The 27,116-nt window shown below is 39.5% G+C and overlaps 1 protein-coding gene across 3 annotated transcripts in view; it reads right to left on the bottom strand.

Annotated features, from left to right (window-relative positions):
* The window catches only part of FHIT (fragile histidine triad), a 536,395-nt gene that overhangs the window by 138,733 nt on the left and 370,546 nt on the right, over positions 1-27,116 (bottom strand). For all 3 annotated transcript variants that reach the window (XM_027882371.1, XM_027882370.1, XM_027882372.1), the window contains 2 exons: positions 10,116-10,261; positions 9,160-9,189 (listed from right to left, as the gene is read on the bottom strand). In XM_027882371.1, the coding sequence (XP_027738172.1) occupies positions 9,160-9,189; positions 10,116-10,261 (176 nt within the window). The remainder of the gene's footprint in view (positions 1-9,159; positions 9,190-10,115; positions 10,262-27,116) is intronic.

The raw sequence follows: 27,116 nt of genomic DNA on the forward strand, positions 1-27,116 counted from the left end.
ACATCACACAGGCTTTTGAGAAAACCATCATTCTCAAGAGTATGATTTGTTCACATTTCACTACAATCTGGTTTTCAAAAATTCATTTCTTCCATTTTTTTTTTTCTATTTGAATTTTTAGATTGGTTTAGAGGTAAGAAAAATATTTGCATTTTTCAAACACCGGCTTTTTTTGTTCTTTTAAGAGAGCAAAAGGAGGCTTCCAATGCTCCATTAAACAAGGACTCACATCTGCTGGTCTGCAGGGAAAGCAGGCTGAGGCATCAAAAGTATTGCAGTCAGGGAATTTAGTCCTTCCGATGCAATCAGTCTGCAATGTGATCTGATTAGATTCAGACTCAAACCTGAAGTCCAGGACTTCGGGTCAAGACATAAATAAACAAAGAGGATGAAAGAGCAGTCTGCAGGGCTTAAATGAACTGTAGGCTCCACAATTCAGGTTAAGATTTCTAAGGAATGCAAGCCAGGTGGATTGATTTAATGTGGCATTAAAAAACATCTGGAAGAGAAAAACAGGTACATCAAAAAATAATCACGAGCCAATCTTCTCAGTGTAAAATAATTAGTGGAATGTGTGACGTACAAAATAATTTTCTGCACATATACCCACACTGCCACCATCAGCCTCGCTTTCTCGTTTATTCAGCTGAACCTGCAACTGGCAAACTGGCACTTACTCATGGATAACAGAGGAGGTGCTGAGCTGCTGGAGACTCCAACACTGCTGCAAAATAGAGGATGTGTTCATATGTGTTTGTGCAATGGACACTTGCTGTGCAATATTATCTTGTCTCTACAGACAAATTAGTTGCCTCATGCTCCTGCCAGCTTGATTTGTTTGGCCTTTGCAGAGAACAGAATACATGGAGTTTCTTGTGATTGAATCTCACGTAAAAGGTAAACCTGAGAGTTTATTCTACACTGTGCTATACATCCACCAAGGCAGCTGGAGCATTTGCTGACTTGATGTTGAAAAGAGGGCTATAAAATATACTCGGGAAATCTTGAAACGTCGCTCACTTGACATAGCAATAAGAGCCCCGAATTAAGATGTTGAACTGATTTCCCTGATCCATGAAATTGCCTGGATATTTAAGGCATTTTCAAATAGAACCAGCATGAAACTCACCCTCCATTCCTGGCACAAGGACACCATGGGTTTTGTGTTCTCCAATAAAAACAGAGCTCAAAATTGCAGAGATTAATATTCTTTAAGAGAGGACGTAAATACAATTTCTTTCCTTTCTCAAGAAGCATTCAATGCCTTGAATACTAAAAGATGGGTTTGCTTGCTGACGCACTGCTCAGGTGCCACAGATGCTCAGGTTCTTTGCTGTGAGTGCTGCAAGAACCTCTTACAATAAAACACAGTGTGCAAGTCTGTGACCATCTCTGGAGAGGGACATTTGTTCTTCTCCTAAATAGATGCCAGGACTGGAATAGGTACAATAGGTAGAGAGCTATGAAAAAAACACTATGAAGTAATATATTGCATTATTTTATGGTCTGAGACTTGGGAAATGGTTCAGAATTCCTTACCAAGTGTGTATTTCCAGCTGCTAAAGGGTAAGAAAAGACCCACCTATACTTACACAGTATTGGTGAGCTGAGGGTCAGGTGGAATTCCTGCCAAGGACCCATCCAGTGCAAACACACAGACTGCAATAATGGGGGAATTTGAAAGGACCACAAGAACATTGTCCTGCAGGCTCTGCTACCTTAGATTCAAAGGAGGCACAGAGTACAGCTATAATGAAACTACAGTTAGATTATGAACAGCTTCCCATTAGTTAGCTAGGAAGGTTTCAGCACAAAATGCATCAGTGAAGTATCCTGACACTGCAGTAATGTCACATCTGCTGCACACACACCAGCAGCTTTCACACCAGCACAAGGGATATGTAACACTGGCAGACAATCTTGTCACTGATTTCTATCCAAATCACACTGAAAGGGTAATCTCCTTTCAATCAACCTGTTGCACATATGATTTTCAGCATCTCCATTGCAAAGAACGACCTGAGACTCATACTCAGGTTCGAAGTTTTTTCTTGGACATGGACTACCCTTCTTTCTTGCGAACAAAGAAAGAGAATTACCTAAATTTTCAGATAGAATTTCTCAGTTTTTTGCCTTCAGTTAGGCTGATAGCCCTTCCCATTTTGTAGCAAAGCTTTGCACTGAGCAGTTTAACAGCCAGTACTCTTCTCCTGCTTCCTGTAATTCTATTCCTACTCAGCACATGCAGAGGCCCATATCTATACAGGTACACAGAATTATACAAAGTACAAATGGAAAGGACTCCTGAAGCCATCTGGTATGTAACCCTGTTCAAAGCAAATTCAGCTACACCCAATTAGCTCCTGAGATACGCTTGCCTACCCTACTTAAACAGTCTCCACAAACTCCCTTAGATATTTATTGTGATGTTTTGTTATTCTTACTATTAGAATGTTTTTCTAATGTTTAGTCTGTTCCAGAAATTTTAATTAAAAGCTCCCTCAGAGGAAGGCTGGATTATAGTGCATTCTGATACATGAAAAACAAACCCAAAGTAATCCACTTCCAGAAACACATGACACGTTGAATTTAAGGTTCATAAACTATTTGTAGGTCACATAGGTGCTTTTTCAAACTTTCTGACTCAGAGCACTTTGAACAAAACCAGCTATTTATGTATCCACCACATTGTTCACTTAAAAGAAGATCTTGATCACAGTAATTTCTTCCCTGATTGAAGTTTTGAAAGCTTTAAGTTCTCTGAAGAAAATAGTTGGTGGCATTTTTGGATGATAAACATCCCAAAGTGATGATGATAAATTACAATGTTACCCAATGACGCAGAAAAGTAGAGGAATGCAAACTGATAACCTCTGATATATGAATAGACACTCATTATTACAAAGTCCAGGGGTTCACAGTTAAAGATAAGTGCTTTCATCTCAATGCTTATTAAAAGTGTGAGAAGGAAGCATGAAGAGTGGCTGCCATTTTGTAACAGATTAACACTTAATGCTCCTTGTTTCCAGTAGGAGTACAAAACGTTGCTGATAATGACAGAATTTACTTTGAAAGTATTTAAACTTATTATTTCACCTATCAACAGACATTCCCAGTGAAACCCACCCCATGCACTCCAAGTCATGAGCCAAGTAATCACAGTACTGAAGTAAATTATATTACATTCCTTCATAACTTCCCAAAGCTTGGGGATTTTCTAATTTTTCCTTCTCTCTCCCTGTTACTTCTCTGTTAAATATTCAAAGCAGGCAACAAAAAGCAGTAGGAAACATAAGGTCAATACAGCAAATTGGAAAAAAGTAAAATGTTGCTAGACACATTCTCTTAATCAACCCAAACAGCTTCTCTGAGACATCTAATTTGATTTTACGAAGTGCTAACCCGTAACCATATTTGACTTTCCTTTGATTCCAAACATTAAAAATAGCCTTTATCTAATGTTCAGGCACATCATTCTCACTACACGTGCATTTGCATTATGAGGCAGTGAAACATGGTTGGAGAGCCATCTTGGACGTTATCTGTGTTATTACTCAAGTGCAGAGTATAATCATAAATCCTCCTCTTCCCCTCCAACCCCCGCCTTTTTTTTGGAAGTACACTTAAAATCTGGTTTTAAGCTTCACTGGCTCCATTACATTTGAACTTCAGTAACAAGAATGTGGTATGAATATGCTGAGACAAAGCACAGACAAAAGGTATATTTTCATAATGTGGTTCAGTTTAACTCTTCCTATAATTAGCTACAACTCATTAGGCAATAAACAGAAAAACAAAGAGATTATGAATGGAAGGGCAATATTTTCTCCATAAAACAAACAAAAAAACTGAAACAGATGCCTCGTTCATGAGGCTTTCCTTGCATAAATACACAGAGCAGCTTAGAAAATATCTTGACTGAATATGTTTGTCTAGGAAGAAAACCTGTAAACATTATCTTGAGCAATTTCAGTCAAAAGTATTTATTGCTATTGTACACTTAAGATTTTTTGTTCTCAAGGATAAAATAACAATACAGCAATGGTCTGTAGATGACCACTTTGATCTTTTATTAGTTCTCATAATTGTTTCCTAATTTGTATTCCGCATAATAAGCACTTACCTTCACCGTTTGTCCGGCTTCAGGGCCATCCTGTAAGCAAAGGAAGAAGTCTCGGGTTAGAGGATCTAATAAGGATCACAGAGGAATTCAGAAATCTTACTCAATAATCATCTGCATCCAATTACACTGCATGTTAATTTAGCATATTTTTCCTGAGGACCATTCAACACAAAGTTTTCAGACAAGGCTCCTTTCCATATCAGGCCATGACAAAGGGAGCAACTCAGACAACAGAAACAACAGTTTTTCATTTTTTCAGATCATATTTTTCAATAGCTAGCAAGAGATTTCTGATCCTTGTGAACGTAAAACACACATGAAAGAGAGAATTTAATCCCAGTATTCTAATGAATGGGCTTAGTCTCCTGGTTTGCTTTAAACAGAGCTCATTTTTGGTATAAAAACACCCAGCACAAATAACTAAAAGGTCAGAAATATATTTACATGGCTACCTCGCTCTTCCTGTATATACATATCTGTGAGGAGGAATCACTATTTCCATCATAAGCAGTGGGTTATGTGCAGAACAAGGAGATGTGGCTGCCTTCTCTAGGTCAGTCCTGAAAATGCTTCTTTCAAGGAAGAGCATTTGCTGAAATATTCACAAACAAGCACTGTGTTTAGGAGTGTTTGCAGGCTTATTCCAAAGATTCACAGTTATTAATTAATCCCACTTTCCCAGTGGTTTGCCTCTTAGATTTTTTTTTTAATGGCAAATCTGGAAGGCCGCCATGCAGTTATTTGGATCCTTTTCGGTTGTTGGTTTTGTTTTGGGTTTTTTTTTGTGGTTTTTTTTTTTTTTTTTTTTTTTTTTTTTTTTTTTTTTTTTTTTTTTTTTTTTNCTATTAGTGTGGTTCTCAGAGCAATTCAAAGACACTGCTGCACTTCATCAAATCATTTTTTGGACATCACACAGGCTTTTGAGAAAACCATCATTCTCAAGAGTATGATTTGTTCACATTTCACTACAATCTGGTTTTCAAAAATTCATTTCTTCCATTTTTTTTTTTCTATTTGAATTTTTAGATTGGTTTAGAGGTAAGAAAAATATTTGCATTTTTCAAACACCGGCTTTTTTTGTTCTTTTAAGAGAGTAAAAGGAGGCTTCCAATGCTCCATTAAACAAGGACTCACATCTGCTGGTCTGCAGGAAAAGCAGGCTGAGGCATCAAAAGTATTGCAGTCAGGGAATTTAGTCCTTCCGATGCAATCAGTCTGCAATGTGATCTGATTAGATTCAGACTCAAACCTGAAGTCCAGGACTTCGGGTCAAGACATAAATAAACAAAGAGGATGAAAGAGTAGTCTGCAGGGCTTAAATGAACTGTAGGCTCCACAATTCAGGTTAAGATTTCTAAGGAATGCAAGCCAGGTGTATTGATTTAACGTGGCATTAAAAAACATCTGGAAGAGAAAAACAGGTACATCAAAAAATAATCACGAGCCAATCTTCTCAGTGTAAAATAATTAGTGGAATGTGTGACGTACAAAATAATTTTCTGCACATATACCCACACTGCCACCATCAGCCTCGCTTTCTCGTTTGTTCAGGTGAACCTGCAACTGGCAAACTGGCACTTACTCATGGATAACAGAGGAGGTGCTGAGCTGCTGGAGACTCCAACACTGCTGCAAAATAGAGGATGCGTTCATATGTGTTTGTGCAATGGACACTTGCTGTGCAATATTATCTTGTCTCTACAGACAAATTAGTTGCCTCATGCTCCTGCCAGCTTGATTTGTTTGGCCTTTGCAGAGAACAGAATACATGGAGTTTCTTGTGATTGAATCTCACGTAAAAGGTAAACCTGAGAGTTTATTCTACACTGTGCTATACATCCACCAAGGCAGCTGGAGCATTTGCTGACTTGATGTTGAAAAGAGGGCTATAAAATATACTCGGGAAATCTTGAAACGTCGCTCACTTGACATAGCAATAAGAGCCCCGAATTAAGATGCTGAACTGATTTCCCTGATCCATGAAATTGCCTGGATATTTAAGGCATTTTCAAACAGAACCAGCATGAAACTCACCCTCCATTCCTGGCACAAGGACACCGTGGGTTTTGTGTTCTCCAATAAAAACAGAGCTCAAAATTGCAGAGATTAATATTCTTTAAGAGAGGACGTAAATACAATTTCCTTCCTTTCTCAAGAAGCATTCAATGTCTTGAATACTAAAAGATGGGTTTGCTTGCTGACGCACTGCTCAGGTGCCACAGATGCTCAGGTTCTTTGCTGTGAGTGCTGCAAGAACCTCTTACAATAAAACACAGTGTGCAAGTCTGTGACCATCTCTGGAGAGGGACATTTGTTCTTCTCCTAAATAGGTGCCAGGACTGGAATAGGTACAATAGGTAGAGAGCTATGAAAAAAACACTATGAAGTAATATATTGCATTATTTTATGGTCTGAGACTTGGGAAATGGTTCAGAATTCCTTACCAAGTGTGTATTTCCAGCTGCTAAAGGGTAAGAAAAGACCCACCTATACTTACACAGTATTGGTGAGCTGAGGGTCAGGTGGAATTCCTGCCAAGGACCCATCCAATGCAAACACACAGACTGCAATAATGGGGGAATTTGAAAGGACCACAAGAACATTGTCCTGCAGGCTCTGCTACCTTAGATTCAAAGGAGGCACAGAGTACAGCTATAATGAAACTACAGTTAGATTATGAACAGCTTCCCATTAGTTAGCTAGGAAGGTTTCAGCACAAAATGCACTAGTGAAGTATCCTGACACTGCAGTAATGTCACATCTGCTGCACACACACCAGCAGCTTTCACACCAGCACAAGGGATATGTAACACTGGCAGACAATCTTGTCACTGATTTCTATCCAAATCACACTGAAAGGGTAATCTCCTTTCAATCAACCTGTTGCACATATGATTTTCAGCATCTCCATTGCAAAGAAAGACCTGAGACTCATACTCAGGTTCGAAGTTTTTTCTTGGACATGGACTACCCTTCTTTCTTGCGAACAAAGAAAGAGAATTACCTAAATTTTCAGATAGAATTTCTCAGGTTTTTGCCTTCATTTAGGCTGATAGCCCTTCCCATTTTGTAGCAAAGCTTTGCACTGAGCAGTTTAACAGCCAGTACTCTTCTCCTGCTTCCTGTAATTCTATTCCTACTCAGCACATGCAGAGGCCCATATCTATACAGGTACACAGAATTATACAAAGTACAAATGGAAAGGACTCCTGAAGCCATCTGGTATGTAACCCTGTTCAAAGCAAATTCAGCTACACCCAATTAGCTCCTGAGATACGCTTGCCTACCCTACTTAAACAGTCTCCACAAACTCCCTTGGATATTTATTGTGATGTTTTGTTATTCTTACTATTAGAATGTTTTTCTAATGTTTAGTCTGTTCCAGAAATTTTAATTAAAAGCTCCCTCAGAGGAAGGCTGGATTATAGTGCATTCTGATACATGAAAAACAAACCCAAAGTAATCCACTTGCAGAAACACATGACACGTTGAATTTAAGGTTCATAAACTATTTGTAGGTCACATAGGTGCTTTTTCAAACTTTCTGACTCAGAGCACTTTGAACAAAACCAGCTATTTATGTATCCACCACATTGTTCACTTAAAAGAAGATCTTGATCACAGTAATTTCTTCCCTGATTGAAGTTTTGAAAGCTTTAAGTTCTCTGAAGAAAATAGTTGGTGGCATTTTTGGATGATAAACATCCCAAAGTGATGATGATAAATTACAATGTTACCCAATGACGCAGAAAAGTAGAGGAATGCAAACTGATAACCTCTGATTTATGAATAGACACTCATTATTACAGAGTCCAGGGGTTCACAGTTAAAGATAAGTGCTTTCATCTCAATGCTTATTAAAAGTGTGAGAAGGAAGCATGAAGAGTGGCTGCCATTTTGTAACAGATTAACACTTAATGCTCCTTGTTTCCAGTAGGAGTACAAAACGTTGCTGATAATGACAGAATATACTTTGAAAGTATTTAAACTTATTATTTCACCTATCAACAGACATTCCCAGTGAAACCCACCCCATGCACTCCAAGTCATGAGCCAAGTAATCCTTTTTGTCACAGTACTGAAGTAAATTATATTACATTCCTTCATAACTTCCCAAAGCTTGGGGATTCTCTAATTTTTCCTTCTCTCTCCCTGTTATTTCTCTGTTAAATATTCAAAGCAGGCAACAAAAAGCAGTAGGAAACATAAGGTCAATACAGCAAATTGGAAAAAAGTAAAATGTTGCTAGACACATTCTCTTAATCAACCCAAACAGCTTCTCTGAGACATCTAATTGATTTTACGAAGTGCTAACCCGTAACCATATTTGACTTTCCTTTGATTCCAAACATTAAAAATAGCCTTTATCTAATGTTCAGGCACATCATTCTCACTACACGTGCATTTGCATTATGAGGCAGTGAAACATGGTTGGAGAGCCATCTTGGATGTTATCTGTGTTATTACTCAAGTGCAGAGTATAATCATAAATCCTCCTCTTCCCCTCCAACCCCCGCCTTTTTTTTGGAAGTACACTTAAAATCTGGTTTTAAGCTTCACTGGCTCCATTACATTTGAACTTCAGTAACAAGAATGTGGTATGAATATGCTGAGAGAAAGCACAGACAAAAGGTATATTTTCATAATGTGGTTCAGTTTAACTCTTCCTATAATTAGCTACAACTCATTAGGCAATAAACAGAAAAACAAAGAGATTATGAATGGAAGGGCAATATTTTCTCCATAAAACAAACAAAAAAACTGAAACAGATGCCTCGTTCATGAGGCTTTCCTTGCATAAATACACAGAGCAGCTTAGAAAATATCTTGACTGAATATGTTTGTCTAGGAAGAAAACCTGTAAACATTATCTTGAGCAATTTCAGTCAAAAGTATTTATTGCTATTGTACACTTAAGATTTTTTGTTCTCAAGGATAAAATAACAATACAGTAATGGTCTGTAGATGACCACTTTGATCTTTTATTAGTTCTCATAATTGTTTCTTAATTTGTATTCCGCATAATAAGCACTTACCTTCACCGTTTGTCCGGCTTCAGGGCCATCCTGTAAGCAAAGGAAGAAGTCTCGGGTTAGAGGATCTAATAAGGATCACAGAGGAATTCAGAAATCTTACTCAATAATCACTTGCATCCAATTACACTGCATGTTAATTTAGCATATTTTTCCTTCAACACAAAGTTTTCAGACAAGGCTCCTTTTCGTATCAGGCCATGACAAAGGGAGCAACTCAGACAACAGAAACAACAGTTTTTCATTTTTTCAGATCATATTTTTCAATAGCTAGCAAGAGATTTCTGATCCTTGTGAACGTAAAACACACATGAAAGAGAGAATTTAATCCCAGTATGCTTGCTTAAAATTTTGATTCTAATGAATGGGCTTAGTCTCCTGGTTGGCTTTAAACAGAGCTCATTTTTGGTATAAAAACACCCAGCACAAATAACTAAAAGGTCAGAAATATATTTACATGGCTACCTCGCTCTTCCTGTATATAAATATCTGTGAGGAGGAATCACTGTTTCCATCATAAGCAGTGGGTTATGTGCAGAACAAGATGTGGCTGCCTTCTCTAGGTCAGTCCTGAAAATGCTTCTTTCAAGGAAGAGCATTTGCTGAAATATTCACAAACAAGCACTGTGTTTAGGAGTGTTTGCAGGCTTATTCCAAAGATTCACAGTTATTAATTAATCCCACTTTCCCAGTGGTTTGCCTCTTAGATTTTTTTTTAATGGTAAATCTGGAAGACCGCAATGCAGTTATTTGGATCCTTTCGGGTGTTGTGGGGTTTTTTGTTTGTTTGTTTGTTTTTGTTTGTTTTTGTTTGTTTGTTTGTTTGTTTGTTTATTACTATGATTTTGCATTTACTGCCCCATTCAATGTCCTTTTCTCACTGGACTAGGGAAGATGATTGAAAGCTTGATAAAACAAGCCATTAAACCTATTTTTTTTCAGCTGATTAGCTTACAAACCTGGATGGAGATGGTGAGCGAGGTCCCACAGAAGTGTTTCTCCACCACGTTCCCCACCCTTTGTGCCGTACGAAATAGATCAGCCACTTCCTCGGGACGCAGGTCACGGAAACGCTCCACCGGCCGCAGGGGACAAACAAGGACATCTGAAGGTGGCAGTGTCAAGGCACAAACACAAAGTCTGAGTGGCCCACAGGAGAAATGTCTCAACCCCCAGCCTGTAACCTGGTTCTGATCATCTCCAAATTGACCAAACTCTTCCTCTCCGATGACACGGCAAGAGCATCTAAAACATCGAGCTCAGTACAGAGAATCATGCGATGCTTGGTTCAGATCTGGTCTTCTCAAATCCCTCAGATATGGCCAAAATGACTAAACTAAGGTCCATGTGCTACTCCTGAGACATCTAAAGGAAAACAGTTTTCACATGCTCAAATTTACCATCTCAATGGAGAAATGCTTGTGTTTAACAGCTCTGAAAGTCAGAGACATTTTCTTTTGTGATTAAAAATGAGGGAAAGCCAAAGGAATTTAAGAGAGGTTTGGGAGTGTGGTCTGAGACAGCAGTTTCACAATGCTTTTTCCACATAGGTGATATGTATTTTTTAAAATCTTGATCTTACACCTCTAATTTTAGGTACCTAAATGTGAAAAGCTGACACCATGCTGATTATAGCAGATTGTCTCTTTGTACACATCAATTACGATTCACAAGGAATGCTCAACTGTTATAAATATTATGGTTTTTTTTTTAAAAAATTAAGATAATTAAGACTATTTCCTTTTAAGAACAGTGTTCACAACCCTGTAAACATACTTTGATTTAATTCTACCTCGGTGACTGTGCTTCGTGAGTCAGTGAAATGAAGTTATAAAGTAAACAATGGAAGTACACAGACACTGTTCACAGTCATCAGATCTGCTGTGTTCACAGTAATTAATAATTGCTACTTCCTCACTAGAAAGTCAATTTTGTAACATTATTAATATGGTCCAGGATTCTTAGCAGAGCCTCAGTTGTGTAAATCCAACAAGCAAGTACTTGGGACTTGATTCTCATTTCAATTCCCTGCAGACAGGATTCTTTGCTGACTTACAGAATAGTATTTGCAGAATAAAGACCTTAAGATAACCTTTAACATCACTTGAACTTTCATGACCGAAGGCTATGAAAATTATTTTTTTCAGTATTAAAATGAGTGTTCAAACGACTATTTGAAGAAAATTAGTTCCATGTCATTGTATTACAGTCATCTTTATTTTTACTGCATCTTGAAGCCTGCAGGTATTCAGGAACATTCTCTATAATCCAGGAAAGATAACTAGGAGCTGCTCTGCAGTTAACAGGTTCACACAAAGGTTACATCAACCTGATTTTCAAGAACCACATAAGACATCTGAAACAAGGAAAGATTAATACATGTGAAAGATTAATTATTTCCATAAGCACAGAGACAACATGTTTGCGTTCACCAAGGTTATTGTAGGAATCGCACTTATATTTCTGATGGGGAGAAAACCAGACATTTTTTGAAGTAAAGAAGCGGTGGCAGGTTTTGATCATTTTTCAGAGTCCAGATGAGGACAGACAAGTCCGTAATGGATACTGGTGAAAGTGAGAGCAGAATCTTCAAGCGAGTTCCACCTCTAGCAGCTCCCAGCAGAACAGGAGAAGACTGGTCCCAGCTGTGGGGATTAATCTGCTCTGAAAATCTGTTTCTCAGTTTTTCTAGTGGAGCATCAGCTATGCCACCACTATTCTCCTTTTCTCTTTTTACAACTTACTGCATTACCATTTAATAAAAGGAGATGTATACACTTAGAAAGCAGGTACTTGGAAACAAAACAACCCTGGATGGGGGCAAAAAGCCTAGTTTTGTGGGGTTTTGGTTGTGAGATGCTGTGCCTCTTGGTGAGCTACTGGGCACAGTAAACCCCTTGTAATTCATTTGTGCCTTCCCAGCACACCGTACAAAGCACCTCTATAAAGGATGCCATTGGCTGAGCTCAGGGCCCAAGGGAAGAGCTGGAAAGTTGCTTGGCAGACCTGATTTCCACACCAGGAATAAAGGAATGGAAAAACTAATTAATTTTACTCATAAAAAGGAAATCCATGTCAACACTGAAACAGGAAAAAGGACATTCATTTAATCTGAGTTCATTTTTCAAAAGGAGAGAAGGGAAGCTTGTACCCTTAGGGCATCTGATACTTAAGTAGATAATTATCCTTCTTCTGCAGCACTGCTTTATTATCATGGCTCAATGAACCATTTATAAATGAAGAATTTCCCCTCACTTACCTCTAGCAAAACTGCTGCTTACATTAAGACAAGTTTCCTTTTCTCCTTTAGAATTCTCCCCAGAAGTTTCTCACCCTGTCAGACTCGTACACACCTCACCAGCAATTGTTTGTTCTCTACCTAGCTCAGGGCCACAGACATAATTTTTGCATTAATCAGGGTTACTTCAACCTGATATTAGCACTGCACTACTTGCCACTGCAGAGGGTTGTGAAAAACATGAGCTCAACGCTGCTTGTGAGAGCATTTGTTTCCATAGCACACTGCAGAGGGAGAGGCTGGTCGTGACCAAGACAGGACATCTGCTTTCTTTTCTTAATTTTGTCACTAATTTTCACTGTCACTTGGGCAAGTTGCCTCTGTATCTCTCCTCTCCCACATTTTATCTGTCTCATCTGCTTAGACAGCATTAGCCAGTTGGTGCAGTGGATGTTTCCCAATTAACCAGGAGCCTCTCAGCTCACACAGGGCCTCAAAGCTCTCCTGCAGCACCTAATGATGCACCCATAAAACACGTCATGCTGCAAAAAGGATTTGCACTTCCTCCTTACATTACCAAAACTCATTTACAACTCAAACTAGGTTTTAACTATATTTCTGTCTTGGAATGTGATAAATAATTCAAAGGCACAATCACACACTAGAGCATCTTTACTGAACTCTCCATCATTTCAAAATAATTCTACAAAGAATAATGATCGAAATTCTGAATCAGAGCTAAATTAACATGAGAATGTAATTAGGACAACATTCAAGCTATATTTAACTGTGAATATATTAAAAGGCAAATGTTAGAATGAATTCATGGATTTGAGGTCATTAAGAAAACAACCATCTCCTGCAACTTAAAATCATAGTTTTTAACTAGAATTTTTGACACTAGGATAGTTTTTGACTTTATATCCTGGTCAGATTTTAACCTGTATAACTGCTCTATTCACCTCAAAATTCTTCCTAAGTTTAAAATGACATAAATTGTTCATTTCTTTCTGCAATTACCCACTGCAAAAACACTGCTAGGAACTCCTGATGACTGTGTATTAAAGCCGCAAGTGAAAGTGAGTTTGTACTTATGTCTGTGTGCAATTACCCCTCAGACAGAAGCGTCTACTGCCATCTGAGATGCCTCAGGGCATCCAGCTGCCACTCCAGAAGGGCAGGAGTCTCCCACATGCCCTATGTCATAGCTGTCATTCAGGTGGGGAACCTGAATCATCTCAGGCTACCTGAATCTGCAGCAGGTGCCTGTGTTTGGACAACAGCCCCCACTTCCTCAGAGGGCTCAGCAGGACAAGGGGCTGATACCCAGCAGATGAGCTGCATGACTGAAGACAGCATTCTGCCTTCAGAAAGTTTGATCTTAATGTTTCCTTTCTCTAAACACTATAATTAATAATTTCATGATTTCTTCATTCATTCTGAACTGCTACTGACTGATGAAGTTTCTATTTTTAAGCTTTGATGTGCACAGCTGTTATTTCCTTCAAATTCTCTGAGTCAGTCCACATCATTAGAGTACATGCAATTTAATATGTCAACTTCTCCATTTTAAGGAGTGAAAAACCTTTACACCTTATTCTAATCTGTAACAATACGTTTCTCTCTCTACATCTCGCAGAAGTCTCTCAATAGCTTTACTTTTCTTCTTAATACCTAAATATGCACACACAAATCAATATGCAAACCCTCACACACACTAAAAGCTCCATTAAAGATTCATTAAACAACTAGGAATGTCAGTATTTTTCAAAGACTACCAGTAGACAGTAGCTTAAAACTCCAGGTATTTTAGTGGAAGTGCATAACCATAAAGTAGCTGCAAAGCAAGAGTGGATCAGACCCATTGCCCTCAAACTGAGCTAAAACCTAAGGATGACCAATGTTTTGAATAAAATCTCTTGTCCTTACATATTGGGCACAGCAGACCACCCCCTGCACAGCCTTGGGAAGGTATTTGATGCACCGAAGGCCATGAGCCTCCTCCATAATTCAAATTACCAGCCTGTTGGTCTGTTAAGATTGTGACTTGCTTGGAGAAGCTCAGGCTGGTGGCCCAGCACTCGTGGTTCAGCAGTTCCTGAACAGCAGCAGCACAAGGATGCTTGAACACGTGTGCCAGCTCTCAGCCCTCAACAGCCAGGCCTGCACACATTTCTGTAAGTCTCTCTTGCTCTTCCACTGACCTTTCAGACCATAATAACCGGAGCCCTCTGAGACTGGCAGGCAGGGATGTTTTCTGCAATGTGGTTCTGCAGTGGGCACCTGGACACCGTCAGAGCTGTGTTCAGCAGTGCCAAGCACAAGCACAAATTCCCCACGGACATGTGAGCACTGAAGGACGTGCTCACTCACACTGGAGATGATGGGTCACGACTGTGAAGGGAGCATTTGCTACCTGCACCATGACTTTAAGTTGATCAGAGAGAGGACTCAGAATCTACAAGAAAAGCAAAACACATGGCCAACACCTGCATGATGACCACTGCAAGTGTAATTTTCCTTCCACTAATACACATAGAGGGAAGCCTGAAATTCAAAGGCACAGTGGTAATTTTTATTTGCTTTATATGAATTTCGACTTTGAAGCTTAAATTATTGTAATTCAGTATTTAAGGGCTAAGCCAGGCTCTATGTTCCCTTCAATGGGATTCTGATCAACCTCACGAAGTGCCCATTATAAATTTTCACACACAACTATCAAGGTACACACATTCTGTAGTTCTGAAATGTTAGAAAAATGGTCTTTGGGGGATCAAAAAAAAAAGAAATCCCAAAGAGGTTAAAATTCCTTTTATGTGACAAGCTTTAGAACTAAACACAGCTTTTTCCTGGTTAAGTCCATTAATTTGCTATATAGAAACATACTTTCAGTTTTGACTCTTGTTTTATTCCTGAATTTGAACTTCAAACAGAACAATTCAAAGCTTTATAAAGGAAAAAATTAAAGGCTCTCCAGGTACTGACATTCTAACAATAGGAATAAAGTTCTTTTTTTTTTTTTTTTCTTTGTCTTCTTGAGGAACCACTTAAAAACATTAAAATTGACAGGTTTTCTTAATATGTGAGGCTTTAAAAGAACAAAATACAAGGGGGAAAAGGCAGAGTATCTAAAAGTGAAAGGGTAATTGCTTCTGTATGAAGCTGCTGGGTTTCACCAATATTAGCTTTCTACACCGTTTGTTACAAAATTTCTTAACTTGGGTAAAATTATTTATTTTCAATGTGTAACATGGTCAGGAATCCAGAGCTCACATGGGAATGGAAATACTTGTCCTGTTCCTTTAAAAAGTCTTTCCTCTCACAACAGCACAGGGGTCAAAATCTAAAAAAAAATATTAAAAACATAGTTCAAAGATGAAAAGTAGTAGTTCCAAAACCTTAATAACTCTTAAAATACCTATTTTTGGCATTCTAATATTTTACATTAAAAGTATTTTAGTTAAAAACAAAAATTTTCCTTCATAATTTAAGTTGGGGAAACACATCAAAACTGACTTTTTTGGCAATATTTTGGGTTCGACTAATTGGTTTTCCTTAAAAACGCATCCCAAACTGTGATACCTATGAGACAATATTGCTTCATGCATTTCATGAGCTCAGGTGAACGACTTAAAGCACAGTAGTCTCTGCTCTCCCTTCCAGCTGAAAACACCCCAATCACTTATAGAGCAACTCCCAATGACAATTCCGACCTTGGAGGTCGGGGCTTTGCTCATTTGAGGATTAGGGCAGATTAGATAGTGCCACCATCTCTGGGTAACAGCAGGAAGTACTGGAGGGACACTTGGGGTGGTGTCCCCTGCTGGCCTCCTGCCCAGGGGCCGGTCCAGCCCTCTCCGAGGAGGGAGCACAGTTCCTGGGGTGGTGCTGGGAGCTCAGAAGAACCAGAAGACTGCAATAAGTGATTATTTCCAACTGTGTTATGTGCCTGTATGAGAGACCCCTCAGCACATCCATAAGCTGATGGGAATGCAGAAATAATGCGCTGTGGGGTGAGGGATTATTCTTTTCTTCCACTCTGTTTTACATGAATTTGCATCAAGTGCCCCAAGCAGAGAGAATCAGTCAGACAAAGCTTCAGGTATTAAAACTCATCACGATGTCCCTAGATTCTCAGTGAGGAGTGTAGGCAGGGGTATTAAATTCATCATTGCATCTAAGCAGAAGTTTTCTTTGTTTAAAAGCTCTAATTGCTAACAGAAAGAAATCCCAGAGCTCCGAAAAAAACACAGGAGAATGCATGACTAATAAAATTAATATAACTGAAAAACAACTGCCAGTCATTTATCTTTTTTCTGCCCTTGAACAATTCTTCACATTTTGAAGGCTATGGGAGCAATTTCTCTATGTGAGGAAAACAATAATGGTTCCACAGACACTGTCTATAGGAGGAGTTAAGAAGCGAGCGAACACGTACGCACACAGAGCATCAAAAAGCCTTTAAAAATTAATCAAATACATATTCTGCTTCATTACAACAACAATATATCAAGGCATCTATTCAGTTCCCAGTAAACCCACAGAATTAGGACATCCATAGAACTGCAGCAAAGCAAAAACTGATGTTTCCCCAAGCCCAGAATGTGCCCTATTGAATAAGACTGACTGACTGGCTTTTGGAAGGAAATCTGCAGAGGTTATTTGGATTAAGAGTGAGCATCTCATGACAGGAAAAGGTGGAGGAGACCTCTTTAGTGGGTTTTACTAGAACTGTATTTAAATATATTTTAGAAGGTCGCTTTGGTACAATACAGGAAACAGTATATCATAGAACTTGCTAGTTTGGTAAAAAACATAGCTGTGAACAATAAAGATGATTAAGAACCAATGCAAATGCAATAAAGTTACAATAAAAACTTAAAAATTGCTTCAGACTATTAAACACACACACAACACTTTTTTATTTTATATTGCTCTGCCTCATCTCAGCATTAATAAAAAAGTCATTAAGATAAGACAAACTATCTAAATAATTTGATCTTGATAAGGTAGCTCAGTACATGTTTACACTAATATAGATGACCAGATTTATGCAAAAAATTAGAGAATTAGTGGTTCCACTAGAGCCAAGAGCAAGCACTGCATATCTTTGACATGGATTTCTCCCCACTATGATAAGTGAACTCTTTGAAGACCACATTGCAGTTTTTATACAGTGGGGTTTTTTATTCTACCTGATCTTCTTACTCCACTGCAGCTACTTAAAATAATTTTTCATGTCAATGAAACATGCAATAGTTCCAAGAAATGAACAATAAATACCATTTTACTTTTAAAAGTCAACACATCTAATTTCAATACTGCTGTGGCTCATAGTCTGAATCATGCAAGATAGCACACCAAAGTACAAAGTACTGCTACACAAAGTACAGTGACTCCACAAGACAGAGGGCCACAGCAGGGAAACACGACATTCAGAACTGTTCACTTCTCATTTAAACAAGTCTTTCATATATTTGATATTCCCTTTAAATGCCTTTAGGGTATGTCAAGTAGGTCAACTAAAAGCTCAGTTCCTCATAGCAAGAGGTATTTTACTGTAGGACTCGTCCTTTTCTGCAGTTCCTGGCCTCGGGAGCAGCCTCGGGCAACAGCAGGTGCCTAAGTGGAACCACAGCGAGAACAGCTGAGGGAGCGTTTGTGGCTCAGAAACACCCTCTGATCCAAGTCTCATTTGGTGGAAATTTACTGTAGATCTGAACTTACGTTTGTACCAGGTATCATGATCACATTCCTAGAATCACATTAACCTTTTGATCTTGGCAGGTCCAAAAGTGATAACCAGTGACTGGTTGGAAATGCAGAAGTCTCAATATGGAAGGATTTTATTTACAACTGCTGTGATGCTCTGAGAAGATCCTGTAAAGAAATACTGTTGTGCAACTCATTTCAGCTAAGAACTACACCTTTATCAATCCAGCTGATACACCGTTTCTAAATATATGTATAAACTTCATAAATACATGAAGCTATCAATGCACTTATACCAATTATAAATGTCCAAGACCACTGAAATAAACAGTCATGCCTGAAGCTGACAGCAGAAAGCAAACAACACTTGGGGTGCAACAGTCAAAGAGCAGGGATTTGGCCTAAACATTGGAGTGATGGCATTTGTCTTAGAAACTAATATATTCATGCAAAGATGCTCAGCAGCCACAAGTCTTGTCCACCAGAAAACTGCACTGAATTCAATTTACCGAAATAACCCTGCTGGAATTGCAACATGCCATTGCAACACCTCATTCCAAACAGAGAAAGTAAGCTCATGATCCAGCCTCTCCACCCAGGAATAAGAAACACCTTGTGGGAAAATGCTTCAGCACTGGGTCTTAATTAAATCTGCAGCACCATCATACTCAAAAACTAATGCCATCATTATGAAATTAGATTCTAGCTCATGACTCAGGAGCTATAATGAGGGAATAATTAATTACTAAATAATAGTTATGACAATTTCACTTTCTTGAAATTTATTGGGCGCCATATTCCAGGCAATAAGTTTTACTGGAAACAAGATTTAAGCTGGTAGAAAGGTACCATAGGATGTGCTAGGAATCAAGGTTCTGTACAAACTATAAGCGTTATTGACATTGTCATACTGGAAAGTACAATCTTTTTTTTCTTCTCTGGGTGAGTGACAGTGATAAAATAAACAGATGAATATTTGGTGAATCTCCCCAGGATTCCTTTTGCCTAATTTTGAAGGTAAATTGGTTTGACCAAACGAGTAAACCACTGGATTTGGAATTGTGAAAAGCCAGATCTTTATGGAAGTGTTGAAGTATCTTGCTGCTGCTAGGGAAGTTTCACTTCATACTCTTCTGTTTTCTCCAGAATTAAGTTATCTCAAGGAAGGTTTTGTTGCACCTGCTGCTGGGGAAGCTGTTAAGAGATCCACTTTCTCCAGCAACCTATCAATGGCAGATGATCAAGAGTTTTGCATGTATTCTTTCTAACCTTGCCTTAAGTCTGTGCTGAGGAGCAGAGAGAAAGACGAGCTTGTAGTAGCATGTGGCAGACCAAATGTGCCTTGATTTCATAACCAGGGAAGCATCAGCTGGAGGAATTCAGTGCAAGATCAATTATCAGAGTACCACAGGGGACAATGAATATGTTTGGATAATCAAGGTTTTGGGTAATTAAGGTAATTTTGAAAGTAATTTATAGATAATGAGGAACATGAATAACAGGGAGTTTTGGAACACTGAATTTGGATAATTCGGACTATCTTACACTAAGCATATTCCTCAAAGAATATTGTAATGTATGCTGGGGTTTTCAAAGTTTTTAAATGGACTAAACCACCTGATTCCCATTAATCCCTCAGAATTGTTTTTCTACCTGTCTCTGTTAGGGTATTCAGACAACCCCTCCAATTAAAGCCAATGGGGAGCTGTGTTTGCCTTAAACTGGAAGCACTCATGGCATATTTTGCATTCTTAGTTACAGAAACTGCTGCTAAAGCAACAGGATAGGTTATGCTGGTCCAGGGAACTATTCCATGAGAGTACAATCAGCCTAAATTACAAAGGAGAGAAGGAAACTTTCTCAGAAATAAAAATGCATTCTACATTCCTTGCAGGAATGGCTCAGCCTTCCATAAGAACACCAGTACCTTTAGGGACAATCTGAACATGAGGATCTTGTGTCTTCATTATGAAAAAGCCATTCAGCACACTTGCATGGCAGAGAGGCAAATCACAGTATCTTTGCCCTGCAAGATCACATCTTTGATGCTGCACCTAAAAATAACTTCCCCAGTATATTTCCATCAGTTCTTTTGAATGCTTAAAATTGCCAAGTCCATGATGATGGATCTGTATCTCTACTGCACTGGCTGATACACTGTAGAAGTGGGTGTAGTAGAGAGATGACTTGGAAAGTTAGGAAGTTTGTTAGTGGTTTTGTAAATGTTACTACTTTGCTGGTTAGCAGAACTACTGAAAACAGCACTGTTGATGTCCCATGGAGTTCTGCAGTATTCACCAGCGAAACCCAGGGGCACACACACGCCCCTCCATGCATTCAGAACAGAGGTGGTGATGTTAGAAATCTTAATAGCTGGATGACAAGGACACTGAAAGGGTAAACAAGGGAAATGTAAGTGGGGGCTTACAGAGGTACTTCAAAATGAAAAGGAATTTAGCAATAGCCACTTCTGCAGTTTACATATCTGGGGATTAAAACAACTGGTGCATCAAAGCAGGGAACCAGCCTTCACTCAGCTGCAGTAGAGGGAAAGGTGGGGTGGAAATACAGAAGACCCTGTGCAGCATTTAAGCAGGGACTCAGAGGCAGTCCAACATGAAAAGAAATTATTTTAAGCTGCTATTTTTTAGCTACTTAATTTTGACAACTTATTTCATACCTGCTTTAACACAAAAAACTTGCTGTCGACAAGAAGGTTCACGGACAGTGTGCATTTGAGGGACAAAATGCTCCCAAAGGTGCATTTTTCCTCACCTGCCAGGGGAGTCAGTTTTGGATAAGTCATACTTAAGGGCTGAGAAAATGTAAAACAGATGTAGAGAACATCTTCAACATGAAACTATCCATACAAAGCACTCCTTTTACTACAAAATAAAACTCCAGCAGAGATGGTAAAACATAGCTTACAAAGCACCCAAGACAATGAAGGCTATGAAGGAGGAGGGCATCGGAAAGTAGGTCTCCTGCCTGCTTTTCACTTGCATAATAAGCTCTCTTGGATAAGGACAGCAGGGCCCTGTGTCATGACTGCCTCTGTAGATGCTGTTGTAATACCATTATTGTCATTAATGCTCATTGTTCCCGGCTCTGTTGAATCGCAAGGCGTTTCAGCATGCACGGTACATAAATTCATACTCCCATCCAGGACTCCTGCAATATTCAGGAACATGGGAACGAAGAAGACAAACTAGCAGCTTAACTCTGAATAACCTTATTTTGTGTGAGTGTCATCTGAAACCATTACTTTAATGTGATTATCTGTTTTTATTATTTCCTTTCTGTGGACTTGGAATAAAGACACAACCGAGACTCTCTTAGACACAGTCATTGGCATCATTACAGTCTTTCTACTGTCAGCAGCAGAGATCTGATCTGTAAATCAAGTTACAGTGTAAGGGCTACTGAAGAGCAAGAACTCTTTATCATCCTATTACATACCCAAGCTACCATTTCCTCTGGCTCACTGAGAAAAACAGACTGTTTTAGTTCCTTTACATAACTAGAGGAGTTCTTAATACACAGATTATTGACTTAGTGAAATTTTATCATGTCCCAGTGTACCAGGGGATTTTTAATCCAGGAGTTCTTTACATGATCTATTTTCATGGCTCTTTATATTGTCACAGTCTGTCATTATAATGATTTGCAAATCCAGCACCAGCGTATCCTTAGCTCCTTAACAGGTGCTAAAGGAGCAGAGGGGTAGAAGGCGTCCCCCCCACCTCTCATTTGCCCTCTCACACTCCAAACCCCATCACACACAGCACAACAAAGTCCCTGCAGGGCTCAGAAACAGCAGGGAGTTGTGTTGGCTTTCTGCCCACAGGAGCATTTCCACATCAGCCCATCACCTTCATGAGATCAGCTGGATGGAGATCCCCCTCTGCCAATCTCCACAGTGGTCAGCCTTCCTGGAGAGGCACAGAACATGCACAAATTCTTAAGGAGCCTCAGTTTAGGAATGGTCTGCTGCACAACAGCAGTTGCTAATAAAAGCCACTGATGTTCACTTCCTTTGCTGATATTAGTGAAAGTATCCAGAGATGTTCATGCCTAATACAGGGTCAATCCTGGAGAAAAAATGTTCCAAAGCCAATGAGTGGTGTCACATAACTTAGCAAGGGGAGACCCTGAGTGTCTTGTAGTTGTGAGATCAACAAAAAATCAGCTGCACAAGGGGTATGAAAGGATGTTTGCAGAGGTGAAATCTTCTGTGTTTCTGTCTGTGGGTTTCTGCTGAGTAGAGACTCAAACGTGCTCTCCTCCCTTCCACTCCCTTCTCCAATCTATCGGACAGGTCCAAATAGAAACACCCATAGGAACCTCAATAGCTGTGTGAAGCTCCCTGTGAGTGCTGTACAGCGTGAGGACTGGGTTCAAAGTCATCAGATGCTTTGGGCTGGGATCTGATTTCATGGCCCTTCAACCCTTACATCCCACTTCACCCTCAGTGACAAATATTTCCTTTGTCACTGTTGGTACCAGTGTGACAATCTGCAAGACCGCTGTGCAGTCCAAATTAATCAGAGGCCTAAAAGTCTCACTGGAGCAAGGTTTGAGTAGCTGTTAGAGCTTCACAGCATGTCTACGTATCCCTAAAGATTTGGGCTGTGATCTCTTGTTTGGACCTCCCTGTGATACCATAATACAAGCTGATAACAACAGTATGTCACTGCACTTATTGCCAGCAGACAGTGCCCTGGAGGGAAGAAAAAAATGGTTTAAATCTGACATGCTCTCAGTGTTAAAAAAGAAAGTAAATTTATGCCAAAGAAAAAACCTGGGGAAAAAAAAATAAAACAACAAGGAAAGATGACAGTATTCCAGCTGCATCCTAGGTGTGAGGGAGAAAACTGATGTTGAATTTGGTATGTGCAAATGAATTTCCAGATCTCTGTGTTTCTTCCTTAAATTACAAGCACACAGAATATCTTGAGGGTTTATGATCACCATCAAAGCCATCTTGCTGAGAAATGTGAACTTCTTTCTCTTTCTGAAGGTCACAAAGCAGACATCCCATATCTAGGGGCTGAAAGAGCAGGAGCATTTGGTACTCCTCCAAATGAAAGAATCTCCACTGTCATTTGTTCAGCTTCCTCTTGCTGAGCTGCTGGATGTGAATCACTCAGCGACCTCCCAACACGTGTACACTGTTAGAAAACTCAGCCTGGCAGAGGTGATGTGCATGCTTGCTGCTCTGGAAATCAAACCCATGTTCTCTACAGAGTCCCCTTGGCCGTGCCTGCCTGTGTTTCACATGCAGCCCCGTGCTGGTACTTTCCACTGGTGTGAAAAACACTTGTGAATCATTTTTCCCTGGGCTTTGCATTACTAACTTAGGATTCTTATCAGACCAGTCAGAAACTGGTGGCACAGTCATTCCTGGCTGCATGTCACTGATACAGAATGGAAGACACAAGAGATGCCTAAGCATAAGCAAGCAAACAGCAGTATAGCTACAAAAGGCAGAAAATGCTGCTTTTTTTCGTTGTTTATAGGAACTTCAAAGTTCTCCTTGGTTATAAATCATTCTGAGCTACCAGCCTGCCTAAGGATGGCTGTGCTTTTGAAGGTGAAAGCTTGAAGATCAGACCTTGGGTGATAAAAAGAATGCTGGTTCCACTACAGACAAATTCGATTGCAGAGGAGATAAAATGGTGTCCAAGAATAGGATAGATTAGGCTGAGATGTTTTTGCCATGCAACCAGCCACCAAGAGATAAAAGTGCTTCCTTATGGTACATTTTCAGTAGGAGAGAATTAAACTCTCTTAAACTATGTTTCCAATCAGAAAGAGTAAATAAAATTTCCATTTGACTACCACTTTCTTAGGACACTTGATTAGAATGGAAAGTTAATGGATAAAACCCCCAACCTTTTAAACCAAACTTGAAAAAAAATGTTAAACCAATAGTGAACAATTTAAAAAGCCCCTTACAGCCATGATGCCAGATCCAATTATATTTGTACTGCTAATTTATAAGTGCAAGATAAGCAAAGTTATGAATGGAGATGAAAAGCCAAAGACCTATAAGAGACAGGGGAATTGTTCTATAGCAAAACATGCTTAGGATGTCCTCAAAAGAGGAACCAAAAAGCAATTTAATGTTGTTTCAATATCTTCTATTCCAGAAGCAGCTCATCAGATTGTGCATGAAAACAGAGGACTGGCTCATAAAACTTTCAGGGAAACTATGTTTAGAAAGTATTAAAAAACAACAACAAATAAAGCTCAGCCTTTTCCTGGAAAAAAGTGATTTGTATGCAAATATACCCCAACATTTGTCATCAAAAATAAAAGATTTTGAAGTGAGAGGTTTTTTTGAATATGGTTTATCACTGCCTTGATGGAATGAGATGCCAGCTGTGAGGTTGCTGCTGTCTCCTTTAATACCAATTAGAAGGGTGGAAAATGGAGCAGTAGCTTGTGCTCACAGGCAGAGCTGACATCACACATGTAGCACAACTTTGACACCTAAACCTCCAATGGCAGCAGCCAAAACACCAAGAGGCCTACATTTAGAAGTAAAACACTAGACTTACTGACAACCTCTATGACCTAAAGTATCACAAAATTCATGAAACACTCAGTATTACTCATAACAATTTCATGTTTTCCAATGGGAGGAGGAATAGGGAACCAATGTTTGAATAAAGCAAAAAGCAAACTCTGCTGCTGAGAAAGAATGGTCTAACTTGTGTCATTTTACATGCTTTAATTTCTTTTCAGTTTGTTCAGAAGAGTGTGTTTGCCCTTGGGCATCTTGGACTGTTTCACTTGGCCCTTCCAGCCAGCAAGGACTGAGCACGAAAGCATCACAAATTCCATCCGGTAGCCATATGTCCCTCCTCGAGCCCCAGGGAAGGGACAAGCCTTCCAGCACACTTTAAAGGTCAACAGGAGCTCAAAGACAGAGCTCAAAGCCATGAGGGCCACTTAGAAAATGCCTTGACAGCAACTCCATCTTATAGATCTTAGATTTGGAACCATTCGATAACCCCTGTGTTCTTTTTAATTACACGCTCTGCATTTTTATCTGCACTTACAGAAATCCTAAAATAATGCAATACTGCAAGGAGGAGCTTCCTCCTCTCCCAGTAATTTTGACCTCAACAAGTACTGAAAAATTCAAAAGACTTGCTCCGACTTAGAAAACTATCCAGACCTCCAGATGCTATCGCCATTGCTCTGCAATAGTCAATTGCTAATTGATTTCCTTTAAACTTGTGTAAGCTATAGATATATAGATGTGGACGTGCATTGAAACTCAGAGTGTGTTTCCTTGTTCAGAACTCCGATATCAAAACATCTACGATCTCCCCAAGTGTGCTCTAGGACAGCCTATAGGACAAAAGTAAATCAGTTTTAACAGAGCAGAAGAGATTGTTAGAGTAACGAATATCTTAAAATATCATTTTAAAAATTATTTTCTTGCCTTTACTCACATAGCCACACAACAGTTGTGTTTTAGAGGATGACATTTCTGAGACTGCCACTGATCTGTCAAAAAAATCTCCAAACTTACCGACAACTAAAACTCTCTCTTGCAGATTGAGCTGATGTGCCTGCACGTACACACCTGCTTCCTCTGTTTGCATGTTACAAAGAGTTTTCAGAAATAAAAGTCCCACTAGGTGAAGGCTAAAGTAATTAAACACCATTTTGAATACATCAGAGAACAAAACGTTCCCACGCTGGCAAATACAATGCAAAAGAACACATCTGCACATAATGGCAAGCAAAGTATTGTGGAAGCAGATGTCAAAATCATTTACCTTGATTCAGATTCCTCAAAGGGAAGGATTCCAAAACATTTTTCTAAAACATGGTTTAATCCTGATGGACAAGAGGCTGGGCTGACCAGCTGGGACATTTGCAGCCCTCTTCTCCCACAGCACCTGTGTAGGCGGTAGCACATCCGGATCACTCACCCTGCCTTGGGCACAGGAGAGGAAAATACCAAGCGTGGCTGGTTGTGCTGCCCACCCAGGGAGTGGATCCATGGGCAGCCAGGAGCACCCACCAGCAGCTCCAGTGCAGGCAGGAGGATGCAGCCAGTGGGACATAGCCCTCACCTCGTGTGTCACACCTTAGCAGGGCCCTTGTGCATCCTCCCCGCGCTCAGGGGCACTCACAGCACAAATCACACCACCAGCAAAATGCAACTGAAATATCCAACATTCTCTATTATGGAGCTTTCACTCCAAAAAACAGATGCATGCACAGCACAAGCCCCTCCAGAGCTGTCAAACAAGATTTGAAGCCCAGTTCCTCTGGCACGGGACACACAAATCTTCTGCAGCAGCTATAGGAGATCTTGACTGACAGCAGGAGCAGAACACTGATATTGTTTGTTATGCACTCAAAACCACACAAAGCAGAAACAGTTTGGGGACTTGGGCTTTACAAAATAGTTTTACTACTCAGTAATGCTAACCCTTGAGACTAAATAAAAAAAAAAAAAAAAAAGGCAAAAAAAACTTTTCCAAGATAACAACTTTTTTAGCTAAAATAATGCTTTAAAGCCCTCCCCAAAGCAGAGAAGAAAGGAGCCTGAGATCCATGCATCCTGCTGCATATAATCCCCAAACAGGCTATGTGCAATAAGGAACAGATTGTTATTTAGGTTTTTTGCTGTACATAATTCAGTACAGCACTGGATGCTGCAAAACCTTTTAACCCCTACATTCTTTTCTCCACTCTCAGTGGTGACTTTTCTCTAAGGAAGTAAGATACACAAGTTAATAAGTTGAGGAGGATTTCATTCTCACATAATAAAAATTCATCAAAAATTCTTCAAAAAAACAAACCAGGAAAAATTCCAAACAGAAGAAAATCATTAGTGCTGGAGTTTCAGCAGAGGGCAACAGAGATGGCCTCACTTGGAGCACAGCCCTTCACTCAACAGAAAAACCAAGGATTTCTCTTGCGTCTTGTACAAATGCACCTTGGAAACCACAAAAAAAAGTAGTTGTAACACCATGTCAGG

Source organism: Empidonax traillii, unplaced genomic scaffold (assembly GCF_003031625.1).
Source record: "Empidonax traillii isolate 1590-97213 ecotype Southwest subspecies unplaced genomic scaffold, ASM303162v1 scaffold104:size2570737, whole genome shotgun sequence".
Taxonomy (NCBI): domain Eukaryota; kingdom Metazoa; phylum Chordata; class Aves; order Passeriformes; family Tyrannidae; genus Empidonax; species Empidonax traillii.